The sequence below is a fragment of the Squalius cephalus genome, assembly GCF_949319135.1.
Source record: "Squalius cephalus genome assembly, chromosome: 7".
NCBI classification, from domain to species: domain Eukaryota; kingdom Metazoa; phylum Chordata; class Actinopteri; order Cypriniformes; family Leuciscidae; genus Squalius; species Squalius cephalus.
Genome location: NC_137128.1, coordinates 7,292,820 through 7,306,539, shown reverse-complemented (window position 1 = coordinate 7,306,539; position 13,720 = coordinate 7,292,820). Strand labels below are relative to the sequence as shown.

The window sequence follows — 13,720 nt, the reverse complement described above, 5'->3', positions numbered from 1 at the left end:
ACCACCGTACCTCAACTACCGCTTTCTGGGCAAGGAGAACTGTGGCGCGCCATGCGAACCCAAAAAACTCTACGGGATGATGTACTTCAGCAAGGACATTTGGATACATTTGGAAATTTGCTCACTTGGATCGGGATTTGGTCTGTTTTGTGCTGCGCGTCCACTTTATTCACCGTCCTGACTTATTTAGTTGACATGAAGTGTTTAAGTTACCCGGAAAGACCCATTATATTCCTGTCAGGGTGTTGAACGTTGGTGTTCACGCTTACATCGCCGGATTCTTGCTGGAAGACAAAGTGGTTTGCAATGAGCAGTTCGATACAGTGGTTCAAGGCAGCAAAAAGGAAGGTTGCACCATCCTGTTCATGATGTTGTAGTTCTTCAGCATGTCCAGCTCTATCTGGTGGGTCATCCTCACTTGGTTCGTCGCGGCCGGGATGAAATGGGGTCACTAGACCATTGACGCAAATTCGCAAGACCATCAGCATCCTGGCGGGGGATCAAGTGGATGGAGATGTTCTCAATGGCGTTTGGTTCGTGGGGATTCAGCAGCGTAGAAGCACTCGTTCATCCTGGTGCCGCTGTTCATTGGCACCTCGTTCCTCCTGGCGGGCTTCGTGTCTCTGTTCCGCATCAGGACCATCATGAAGCACGACGATACCAAGACGGAGAAGCTGATGGTGATCAGTGTCCTCTACACAATTCCGGCCACCATCGTGATCACATGTTACGAACAGGTCTTTCGGAATCAGTGGGAACAGGCATGGAACTTGGTGCCGTGTACCGCATACAACCCGCAGATGAACCCGGACTTCACAATGTGATCATGGGGATCATGTCTGGATTCTGTATATGGTCCAGAAAGAGGCTTAACTCATGGAGTTCTACACGAGACTGGCACACAGCAAACAAAGAGAAACAACTGTGTGACTTGTATAAACCAACTGCTTAGAGCGGCTATATATAAATGAACTAAATTAATAAAATATTTTACAACGAAAATGAACCATCATTGAATTTACTTAAGCTGGACTATGATGCTGTTTTCTTCTAGATCTGCTGTACATCAGAACAATCTTTGTTCAGTGATGGTTCATTTTTGTTGTAAAAAAAGTTATTAATTTAGTTCATTTATATATGAAGAGCTCAGATGCAAAAGCTTCTAAGTGCCATCTGAAATGTTCTTCTAGAATGATCATTTTTATCAAGCTTGTGTATTTAAGTTCAGTAATTTCACTTAAATGGCAATGAAAATTACCTATGAATTTTCATTTAAGTGAAAAATTTCAGATGGCACTTAGAGGCTTTTGCATTTGAACTCTTCATATATAGAAGCTCTGGAGAAAACCGTGATGTCATCGTCCAGCTCAGTTCAGTTCTCATATGATGGTGTCAGTGCAAGCAGATCAATAATATTGTTGAATATTAAGTGTCCCCAACTAAGCAAGCCAAAAGCCAAAGGCAACAGTGGCAAGGAACCAAAACTCCATCAGGTGACAGAATGGAGAAAAAAACTTTGGGAGAACCCAGGCTCAGTCGCTCAGTTCTCCTCTGGCCAACGAGCGAACAGTGTATGATTATGACTCAGCCAACATTACAGATCAGAAGTCAGACTGGATTGGAACATTCAGAATATTTATCCAGTTCCATCTGGATGAAAGTCGTGGTCATCATGCCGGTATAGGGACGAGTTTGTTGAGGATCTGTGCCACTGATGTTGTATGGCAGTAAGCCAGTGTTTGATACCAAGAAATTGTACAACAGTTAAGGGTTTAAGGAAGGTGTTAAGATTAAGTTCAGGAATGTGATTAAAGACATTAAAGTTTAAATAAATCAGATATTGGACTTTTACATTTGCCATGCAACATGTAGTATTAATATATAATTTGTATGTAATACAAGGTACACAAGAATGTAAATATGTACCTTGAAATGCAATGTTTGGATAAAAGCGTCTGCCAAATACATAAATGTAAAAGTAAATAATTGAATTACTGTGTGATCACAAGTGCATTTTATTTGTTTTTAGCAAAGAAACTTTCATAAATGATTTTCTCTCTTTTTATCTTTTGAATTATATCACAGTGGTCATTTTTCCCTTTGTCCCCAACTTCAGATCCAGGTTCAGATGGAGACATTGTTCCAGAATGTCCCAACATTCCACATGGCGAGAGAGTGGACTGTTTCCCAGATCCCGACGCTTCCCAGGTAAACTGCAGTAGATATGGCCTACATTCCACACAAACCCCCAGCATACTTTGCTAAATCTTACTGTGCGTCCTTTCAGCAAAAGTGTTTGGAAAGAGCTTGCTGTTGGAGCCCCGTGAGTGAGGCTAACGTCCCCTGGTGCTTCTTCTCCAAACACCACGGCTACAGCGTGTTCAGTGAAAGCAAGCCTGACAGCACACGTGAGTTCAGCCTCAACCCAGATGTTGTGCAAATAATCTACTTTCCATTGTGCTTTGAAAAGTTTGTATTCGACCATGTAACAAGTAGAGCAAACAATTCACCCAGACCTCATGGAAAATGTTTGTTTTGCTATAGATATTGAGGCCAAGCTGACAAGAATGGATGCTCCATCTCTATTTGGAGCTGATATTAAAGAGTTGACCTTCTACGCTGAAATGCAGACAGAAAACCGTCTTCGATTTAAGGTCTGTTTGAAAACTGACGCAAATAGGATAGGCATCGTGTCAATGTAAAGACGTCTAATGGCGTGCATTGTTCTCTTTGTCAGATCACTGATACAAAGCAAGCCAGGTTTGAGGTTCCTCATGAGCATGTGCAAGCACCTTCCATCCCTCCCACCGGACCCCTAAAATATAGACTGGAGCTGATCAAGAAGCCCTTTGGACTGAAAGTTTGGAGAACATCTCCTGAAAAACTCCTGTGAGTGGGAAGCTCTTCCTTTTCACACACAGATCATACACTATATTGGCAAAAGGATTGGGACACTCCTCCAAATCATTGAATTCAGGTGTTTCAATCACTTCCATGAGCCACAGTTGTATAAAATCAAGCACCTAGGCATGCAGATGCTTCTACAAACATGTGTGAAAGGATGGGTGCCTCAGGAACTCAGTGAATTCAAGTGTGGTACCAAGATAGGTTTACACCTGTGCAATAAGCCCATTCGTGAAATTTCCTCACTAATAAATATTCCACGGTCAACTGTTAGATGCTGTTAGTTACAACAGCAACAAACTGTTAGGCCACATAAAATCAGAGCGGGTCAGTGCATGCTGAGGCTCACAGTGCACAGAAATCACCAACTTTCTGCGGAGTCAATAGCTACAGACCTCCAAACCTTGTGTGGCCTTCAGATTAGCTCAAGAACAGCGAGTTTGGTGTGGAGGAACTTGACTGGCCTGCAGAGTCCTGACCTCAGCCCGATAGAACAGCTTTGGGATGAATTAGAGCGGAGACTGTGAGCCAGGCCTTCTCGTCCAACATCAGTGCCTGATCTCACAAATGCGCTTCTAGAAGAATGGTCAAAAATTTCCATAATGGCTTATGGGCTTATGGTGGCTTTTTTAAAGAGATGTTAAAGAAAGCAATGGGCTGCTGCTTATTGGAAGCTTATGCAACAGTTTGCATCAATCTTATTTCTAATGAAATTATGTTCAACCAACAAACTATATTGAGTTAGAGGAACTTAATAATTTGAAGCATAAATGGTTGATTACTCAAAAAAAAAAAAAAAAAAAAACTGAAGTTGGTCCTGGAATCAATTAATCTGATCTATTTCAGTTAACATCAACAGCTAGGATAGCACATGCTAATCTAACTTATTTAGCATGTAAACTCTTTTAAATGTCAAACATAACAGTATTAAATATGTTATAAAATAAACATAAAATAAATGTTCTTGGCAGGTTTCATGACATGACAGGTTTCTGTGCGTAATCTTCCTCTCTACAACACCTCTTCCTCTCTTGCTCGGTCAGGTTTGACACAACCATTGGGCCGTTGGTTTTTGCTGATCAGTATCTACAGCTCTCGGCTAAACTCCCCTCTCACAACATCTATGGACTTGGAGAGCACGTCCATCAGACCTTCCGCCATGACACCAACTGGAGGACCTGGCCTATCTTCGCAAGAGCTGCTTTTCCCAATGGCGTGAGTCATAGCATTTAGATCATTTGCACACACTTTTTCACTATTCCAAACCAGTATGACTTAAGGAAATGTCTCAGTGAAATATAAAGTTTTAGATGTGTTTTTAAAGAATATCCTGGCCACTCTTAGGGACTGAGGATGTCAAACTTCAAAAAGGAGCAGTTCACAACTCATGCACCACTATATATATATATTGTTTTCCAGAAAAGAAATTAAATGAGTAAACAATGACAGAATGGAACTTTTCTTTTAATTCTAATTAATCTGACTCTTTTATGGTATAAGCAAATGTAATCTGGTTGATTTAGTCATATTAACTAAATGTTGATGTGAATGAACCAATTAATTCAAACATTTCACATGAAGAACATTTTCAGGTTACCTAACAAAACACTTTTTACAGTGCATTGCCAGTGCGATTATTTATTGTGTAGGATTATCCTGCAATTTGTGTTTCAAGATCATGACAAATACATTTCCCAAACTGTCTAATTAACTGATTAAAATGTTTTAATTTGTCATTACAAACCTTGATGTGTTTTCCTACCACAGGGCCCAGACAACCTGTACGGCCACTTCCCCTATTTCACATGTCTGGAAGACGCCAGTGGCCAATCCTTTGGTGTTCTTCTCATGAACAGCAATGCTATGGGTAAACAGACCCTCTCTTCTGTAGTTTTATTGTCTCATTGTGATGGCTTCTTTTTTTTTTCTTTTTTTTTTTATTGCTGGTCAAAAACACGAGCTTTGCTGTGGACTAAATTCATAATCTTTAATAGCATGGTTTGTGATGTCTGTGCATAGCATATATAGTGCGTTGTGATGTGTTTGTGTGTTTGGAATGGCTGCTTTTGTTAAATATTAATAAATGAGAGCAGTTTAAGTTGTTTATGTCGGTTCTTGTCTGTGTGCAGAGGTGACTATCCAGCCGGCTCCAGCCGTAACCTACCGGACTATTGGAGGGGTTTTGGACTTCTACATCTTGCTTGGAGACACACCAGAGGCAGTGGTGGACGAGTTCACACAGGTGAGCGGAAATAGAAACACTAGTGACTCTTGTGGGTGAAATTGTAAAGACTTGGAAATGCTTTTTCGTGTTAGACACACAGCTTGGTGGACAGTACACATGCTAGGACATGTGGCAAGATGAACAGAGTCATTTCCTGATCTTTCCACCAGGTCGTAAAATGATCAGGTTCAATATCTGGTGACGGATAAGGATCTCTGCCGGTTACTTACAATCCAGAGAGCATCGTGCTTGACTTCTTTGTGGAAGCGCAAAATTTCATCAACCCACCAATCAATGCAAGACTGGTTGACTTCCTGATCTATAGAACAAAATACTATAATTTATTGTACAAAAATACTTGATTCTTATTGGCCAGTCATAGTATTCATAGTATTTTTGTATACTGACCACAAAAAAATATTCTATTATAAATTATAAACATCTATTATATGTTTATTTTCCATTCAAATTACATGGAAAATCTGAAATGCTTTATTGTGATTCTGGTCATTTGTGGCATTATGAGGCATTCTCTTCAAATGTTTTAGTGAAATAACCACAAAATTTTATGTTATTAATTACAAATATTATAAATGACAAGTTATTACTATTATGAATTAAAATCATATAGAATAGTATCATTTATTACACAACTATAAGTGACTATTGTCCTGCTCAAAATATTTGTATTTCTTATAAAAAAAAAAAAATCACATCAATATTTCATGACCGTTTCAGGGTTATTTTCACTAACTCAAACTTAAAACTAAAACCATTAAAAAAGATAAAAATATTTCAGCTATAGTTGACAAGACATAATTTCTCTTTTTCTTTCTAGTATTAAAATAACTAAAACTAAAATTGAAATAAATATTTATAAGAACTGTATGTAGACATTAAACAAACCAACTAAAATTGACAAACACATGCAAGAATATTACTAAAACTTTAACTAAAATCAAAACATAAAAAAAACGAATTCAAAATATTAATAAAAACTAAATTAATATATCAATGATACTAAAATAACACTGATCCATTTATGTTTTTTTTTTCTTCTTTTTTTTTCTTAGCAAATAGCAGTAATAAGCAGTCAGACGGTCATTATTGCAAAATAAACCCTGATCCTGATCCTGATCTCGCCATGAACTTCTTACCAAAATTTCATCAAAGCTAACTGACATTAGCTCGTGACGGGAGTTGAAGTGAACTCCTATAGGCCCAGATGAAGCTTCCAGGTGAGCCTGAGGAAGTCCTGTGATATTCAGCGTCTTTAACATTGCATTATGTCTCTGCAGCTGATCGGCAGGCCTTTTATCCCTCCGTACTGGTCTCTGGGCTTCCAGCTCTCTCGCTGGGACTACGGCAGCCTGGACGAGGTCAAGAGAGTCGTGGAGAGAAATCGTCAGGCCGGCCTTCCGTATGTAAGGGCCAGGAACAGAAGGAGGCTCCTCGCTTTCTTCTGCAAAACTTGATTCCACCCAGTCCTTCAAAGCCACAATCGAGAGCACGGAATATAGCTGACAGATTCATGAATAATAACTTCACATATACGATATACCTGTCGATAATCTGGAAACTCTTATGGCCTGTTTGACCGAAGTAAAGACTTGGTTGTCTTCAAATTTTCAGAATTTTAATGAGAGCAAAACGGAAATTATTTTATTTAGACCCTCTGACTTTTCCACCATTCCTAAAGTAAATTTTGGTGGTCTGTCTTCTTGTGTGAAGCCGTGGGTGAGAAATTTGGGTGTAGTATTTGATGAAACTTTGAAATTTGAGAGGCAAATAAATTTAGTTGTGAAATCCTGCTTTTTTCAGCTAAGACTATTATCAAAAGTAAAGACATTTCTTTCTTTTAAAAATTTCGAAAAAGCAATACACGTATTTATTTCTTCAAGGCTGGATTACTGCAACTCTCTCTACGTTGGGATTAGTCACTCAACGATGTCACGATTACAGTTAGTACAAAATGCGGCAGCTAGACTTCTGACGGGTGCAAAAAAACGTAGTCATATCACGCCAATTTTACGTTCTCTACACTGGTTGCCAGTGCATTATAGAGTGGAGTTTAAACTTTTTCTTTTTGTTTACAAATCTTTAAATGGTCTGGCTCCACCCAACTTGTCTGCTCTATTGACTGAGCATCATCCAACTAGATCGCTTCGGTCATCAAATCAGAGACTCCTGTCTATCCCGAAGTCAAAATTGAAGGGTAGGGGGGACCGTGCCTTTTCCGTAGTTGCCCCTAGATTATGGAATGACTTGCCCGTTTCAATTAGAGTGGCCTCATCGTTATTTGTTTTCAAATCCAAGTTAAAAACATATTTGTTTTATAAGGCATTTAACACATGCTGACGCACCATTCCATTGTATCTCACTATTATTTTAAATTGGTGAAGCATTTAATTTATGATATTTTATTCAAATCTATATTTGTACTGTCGTTTTATTGTTGTTAGTTTGTATGATTTTTTATTAATTACTGTAAAGCACATTGGACAATGTAAATTGTATTTAATTGTGCTATATAAATAAATTGCCATTGCCATTGCCATATACATGCATTTAGAAGCGTTTGGCACCTTATGGTGGGACTCTAACAGCCGAAAGATGCACTGAAGCTCAGTGTTTGATGTAGTTCGAAACAAAGAAGGCATTAGCATGTCAGGATGGTGCATCTCCACCTGATTAGCATTAGAAAATGACTGGCATCTGATGGAAGTCAAGCCTTCCAGAACAATCAAAACAGACAGCAGTGAATCTACAATGTTAGCATGCAAAAGAGGCATTAGCCATCATAAAGGCTGAAGGACTAGACTTCAGTGTTATAGTGCATGAACATTAACAACCTAATTTCACAGTTATGCCATAAAATAACCATTTCTGGTTCCCCAAAGAACCTTTCAGTGAATAGAACCATTAATGTCTTAATGTAAAGAACCTTTTCCACTATAAAGAACCGTATGTGCGATGGAAAGATTCCATGGATTCTTCACAGAACCATTGATGCCAATAAAGAACCTTTATGTAACTTCCATAATTATACGTTGAGGTGAAACAGGATATTCAGTGAGAGAGAGAAACTGATTTGATGTAGATTGTACAGAGACTCACATCATTATTTTGTGTTCCAGGACGTCCAGTATACTGATATTGACTACATGGAGGACAATAAGGTCTTCACCTTTGACACAGTGAAATTTGCAGAGCTGCCTCAGTTTGCTGACTACATGCATGATAACGGGCAGAAATACATCATCATATTGGTGAGCCATTGATATTGAGGTTTCGTTTATGCTGAGCTGCAGAGTTTTATAGGTTGGCACATTAGTTGTGGGTTTTGGACTGTAGTTTAGAGTCGTACATTGCAACCCCTTGCTGAATTTGATTTTGTCCAGTTGAAAACCATTTTCTTCTTGGTAGGATCCTGCCGTGTCCACCGGTCGGAGGATAAACGGACCTTATGAAGCTCTCGACAGGGGTCATGCGGCTAAAGCTTGGGTCACTGAAGCGGACGGGGAAACACCTCTACTGGGAGAGGTACGGTCCTCCAAACATACTCCTGATTGGGTAATCGTTAGTAGGGTTTGGGACTGAGAACTGGTTCTTCTTTATCAAAATATCTGAACTTGAATGATTTCCATGATGTTTGGTTTTAGTAATTGTTGTTTGTTGTTGGACATCTGCATTTTTACACTGATGTGGACAGATAACATATCATTGTATTGCAGTGTCCTCACTGGTTGAAATACACAGTGTAAACAGGGACTGATCTACTGTAGGAACAAATGACTAACTTATTTTTAGTGAATTGGTCAAAAAGGAGCATGTAAATATAATTTTAAAATGTATTAAAATAGAAAATGGTACATTGTAGTAATATTTCACAATATTACTCTTTTTACAATATTTTTGACCAAATAAGAGTCTTCTTTTCTCTCTCTCTCTCTCTCTCTCTCTCTCTCTCTCTCTCTCTCTCTCTCTCTCTCTAGAGGTGGAGGATTGATGCTTCTTAAAAGAACTGAAAGAGTGGAATCATTTAATTAAAATAAAATCAGAGCCATAATCATCATATCTCTTACATTTCCCATCCACATTTATACCCATTAAACATTATTAATTGTCCAATTCTATTTTGGGATACAATTATATTGGACACCTAGAGTTGCCATTAAATGTACCATATGCAAACTATAAGGCACATATCACTTGGCAAAAATATCATGTGTGGCAGATGCGGAGTGCTATTTATGGTTTTATTTGAGGTCAGTGTTTGCATTGATTTTGCATTAGAGTTTAATGTCACACCTTCCTGCAGCTCAGAGCCATGTGAGAAGAGGGGGGAAAGGACACAAGAGGGAATGGAAATGCCAATGGCTTAAAAATAAAAATTATATATATAATTATTATAATTATAATATTATTTAAAAAATACATTTAGACTGGTTGTTTTTGCAGTGCTAGGTGTCATCTGTGACCTATTGTGATGCTAGCGAGCGAATCTCGTAAAAAATTCATTCATTCGTTCGTTCATTCGTTCGAATGAGAATTCAGCCCATTCTCCCCCTCTCTCTCATGTCACAGGTCTGGCCAGGGGAAACCGTGTTTCCTGACTACACTAACCAGTCTTGCATTGATTGGTGGGTTGATGAAATTTTGCGCTTCCACAAAGAAGTCAAGCACGATGCTCTCTGGATTGTAAGTGACCGGCAGAGATCCTTATCCGTCACCAGATATTGAACCTGATCATTTTACGACCCGGTGGAAAGGTCATTTATAAGACACTGCATCATTATGTACTAATCATGATAATTAATCAAACACAGCAAAGCTCAATAAACATCTCATCTAGAGTACAATATAAACCACGAAAGCTTTAAAGTCAACATAATATCATAATTGACCCTACTTACAGTAGTAATTCATCAAACTCCTGTTCAAGTAAATTCACATTCATTTGTATAGCGCTTTCGCAGTGCATATTTCACAGCAGCTTTACAGAAAATGCATGTTTCATGAAGCTAGTGGCGACTGTGTTGAAGAAATGCATTTTACACCATCCAATCAATTCCCGATTGATAAAATCATGTTCAGAAATCAATCAATATTCTGATTCAGAAATGAAAGTAAAATGATTACGAATGCCGACTTCATGTTGACTGTAAAGCCTCCCTACACTGGAAAAAAGAGAATTTGAGCTGACTTAAAAAAAATAAGACAACCTATCACACTAAACGTTTTAAGTTAAATCAATATATTTGCCCCAATCACAGTCAACTTAAATACTTTTGTTCATTTGAGTAATATTTAGTCTTCTGAACTTAAAAAAAAATATTATCAAGGCAATCAAAGAATGTTTAGCATTTATCAATGCAAGCAGCTGCAATTTTTCATCTCCATGTTTGATTTTCAAGATAACTTCACGACATGAACATTGTTTGCCTCTTAAAACTAGTGTTTGCTTTAATTTTGAGAAATTAGCTGCCTGAATTAGGGAATTAAGTGCTGTTTTTTTCTCAGGACATGAATGAGGTGGCCAGTTTCGTGAAGGGAAGCATCAAAGGCTGCGCTGATAACAAGCTCAACTATCCTCCATTCACCCCACGTGAGTCTGAAATGCATCTACAGCTTCACATCAGCATCTCCTCACTCTCTGTAAACATCCGTCCTCTTGATTTCCATTCGACTCTAAAGGTATTCTTGATAACCTGATGTTCAGTAAGACCTTATGTATGGATGCTAAACACAACTGGGGGAACCACTATGATGTCCACAGTCTCTATGGCTACTCTATGGTCCTGGCCACTGAGAAGTAAGTGTTGGTTTTTCCACACTCTCTGTGCAAATAATCTCTGTTATGACTGACTGATGACCATTCCAGTCTTGTCATAATGATTAATACGGATTAACATCACAACAATGTTGTATTTACTAGTGGATATAGTCATATATTAATGTGCTTATGGTTGTGACATCATAACCATGATGATTTCGGAATTATGCGGGATCCGAGACGGAGCAAAACACTGATAAGTATTTCCACTTACACGAACTAATACACACAAAAATATGGGTATTTGTCAAAATGTCTGTCTTGGCAAGTTTCACTGGAACCCAGTTGGTTATGTCTTAAAGGTGCTGTGTGTACGTTTTTGACTGTACTAAAGTATAAAAATACCATAATATGTTTGCAGATATTTAGGAAACATGCTGAGTTCACATTCTCGTTTCTCTGAAAAACACTTTTACAGCCAGTTATTTGACTTTGAAATGTGTGATCCATGTCGGACTGTCTTTTTTTGTTGTGGTCTGTGTGCTCACTGCCAGTTTATCCAATAGTCTACGCCATAGTCTTCGCCACCACGGGTCGCCAGTTGGTGGAAAACACAGCGTATTGCAGCCATGGAAGCTAGCGAACGAAATGGGTCAGAGATCGCAGATTCTACCCGACCTAAAAAGCCTCGCCATTTGTCTAAAAATATTAACTCTTGATAAATCAATGAATAAACACATCAATTTACAGTGTGTAAGTCTCCTCACATTCCATTGTCAATTATGCTCGTTCCTGTTGCGTGTCTCAATCTGGCAACCCGTGTGAGCGTCGAGTCTGAGGAGCAGGAGGTGCGGGAAACAACTCTCCCCAATATTTTACACTTGGACTGCAATACCCATTTCAATCTCACATACTGCACCTTTAAGTGAACATAAACTGTTGGGAAAGGAATGCTTGTCAGTGTATTAGATCTGTGCATTTGGTCTTAAAGTGACAGCAGCCTAATAAACCTGCTCTCTCTGTCATTAATGTCAATCAAACAACAAAAGAAAACAAGAGAATCATTCACTTCTCTTCACTGAATAACTTTAGTAACTTTAATAAGAATCAAAGTAGGCCTATATTTAATTAATTCTGTGAAAATTATGCAGTGTTTTATTTTTTTTATTTGATTGTTTTATTCAATTTCTGTATAGTATTCTTTTATTAGTAATAGGATAAATTGTATATTTCATTTGCATCTTTTTGTCTATTGCATTTGTTAAATTTTATTCGTTTTTATTGTATATTTCAGCTCACTGTTGTTGGTTGTCAGTGAAATTGCTCTGAAATAACAGATTAAGGGGTTGGGGTTCACTTTGGGGTTTTATGAACGCACATCTGCAGTCTTACAAAGTTTTGCCCCCAGAAGTCTAGGACCGGCACTGTATCTAATGTTGTGTTTCTGCTTCCAGGGCATCGAGAGCAGTGTTTGGGATGAACCGTTCCATGGTTTTCTCCCGCTCCTCCTTCCCTGGGGTGGGCAAGTACGCTGGGCACTGGTTGGGTGACAACGCCGCCACCTGGAATGACATAAAGTGGGCGATACCCGGCATGCTGGAGTTTAACCTCTTTGGAATCCCTTACGTAAGTGGTTTGACCCCAAATGAAACGTCTTTTCCAACATGGGTAATTGATGGTAGACACCAGCCTTTCTTCATAACACAACTGATTGAGTTTCCATGAATTGAATGGGAATGCATTTGCACTCAGTGTTCAGGTTGAATATAGAGTGATTTTCCCTCCTCTGGAGAGTCTAAACTGAATCTGATGATGTTATTTTGCAGGTCGGTGCAGACATCTGTGGGTTCTTCCTCAACTCGTCGGAGGAGCTTTGCAGACGTTGGATGCAAGTCGGCGCATTTTACCCCTTCAGCCGTAACCACAATGCAAAAGGTTTCAAAGTATGTGCTGTTCTTTAAACACCCATAAACATTCAATTTTGAAGTGTCTTGCTCTTTGTAATACATCTTTCCCTCGCGGGTCAAAATGATCTGAAGCCCTAAAATTATACTTACATTATTTTTTGGTCCAGAAAGCTTATTTTATTTCATTTTGATAATATTTTTTCTATATTTTAATGCAAATATTTTTGGTTATTTTTTATTTACCTTTAAAATACTAGATTTGATTAATAAATAAATAGTAATTTAAGCACATTCCTCACATTCTTTCAACTTAAATTCTTCAGCTCAAAATATCTTACTTTGGGCGTCTTTGCCGACCTCTTGTGGAAAAATAAATAATATAACATGATATTTCATGACTCTTGCCACTAGATGGCCTTATAGCTCTGTATGGAGCAAATGATGTGTTTCCTCTGGGTCCTAAAGTCAGTTTCTCTTCAGTATGCATTCAGATGCACATGTAGATATTATAAAATAATTTTTTGGTAAACTTTTAGCATTTTGTGTCCTGAAGCATTTCTCACATTCCATTCATTCCTATGGGGATCAAATTGATCTGCGAGGGAAGGATTTACCTTTTTAAAATTTCAACCACAAAATTTCTCAAATCCATTAAAAAAATGTTGTGTGTATTCGTGGTTCAAGTGCGACAAAAGTCCTAGGGTCTTGGACAGCTCAGATGAACACTTAATTTTTTAAATCTTTAAAAAAAGAAGAGTTTTGGGTGAAACCCGAGGGAAGGATGAGGGTGTAAACATCTCTGCGACGTGTTTCTGGCCCGACGGCAGCGCACTGAATTACAAACTCGTCCTCTCTCTTTAAATGCAATCATTTCCCTAATCATTATTGTGAGATTGGCGTGAGAGAAGC

General features: G+C 38.4%; 2 protein-coding genes across 3 annotated transcripts in view; one reads left to right on the top strand and one right to left on the bottom strand.

The window, feature by feature from the left end:
- Positions 1-13,720, bottom strand: part of LOC307161679 (uncharacterized protein) — a 396,018-nt gene that overhangs the window by 153,846 nt on the left and 228,452 nt on the right. The gene's annotated exons all lie outside the window — the stretch shown is intronic.
- Positions 1-13,720, top strand: part of LOC307161662 (sucrase-isomaltase, intestinal-like) — a 29,171-nt gene that overhangs the window by 5,659 nt on the left and 9,792 nt on the right. For both annotated transcript variants that reach the window (XM_079876532.1, XM_079876533.1), the window contains exons 3-17: positions 2,117-2,208; positions 2,288-2,408; positions 2,545-2,654; positions 2,738-2,889; positions 3,948-4,119; positions 4,672-4,771; positions 5,034-5,146; positions 6,427-6,552; positions 8,266-8,397; positions 8,555-8,671; positions 9,716-9,829; positions 10,652-10,736; positions 10,826-10,943; positions 12,359-12,530; positions 12,731-12,847. In XM_079876532.1, the coding sequence (XP_079732658.1) occupies positions 2,117-2,208; positions 2,288-2,408; positions 2,545-2,654; positions 2,738-2,889; positions 3,948-4,119; positions 4,672-4,771; positions 5,034-5,146; positions 6,427-6,552; positions 8,266-8,397; positions 8,555-8,671; positions 9,716-9,829; positions 10,652-10,736; positions 10,826-10,943; positions 12,359-12,530; positions 12,731-12,847 (1,841 nt within the window). The remainder of the gene's footprint in view (positions 1-2,116; positions 2,209-2,287; positions 2,409-2,544; positions 2,655-2,737; positions 2,890-3,947; positions 4,120-4,671; positions 4,772-5,033; positions 5,147-6,426; positions 6,553-8,265; positions 8,398-8,554; positions 8,672-9,715; positions 9,830-10,651; positions 10,737-10,825; positions 10,944-12,358; positions 12,531-12,730; positions 12,848-13,720) is intronic.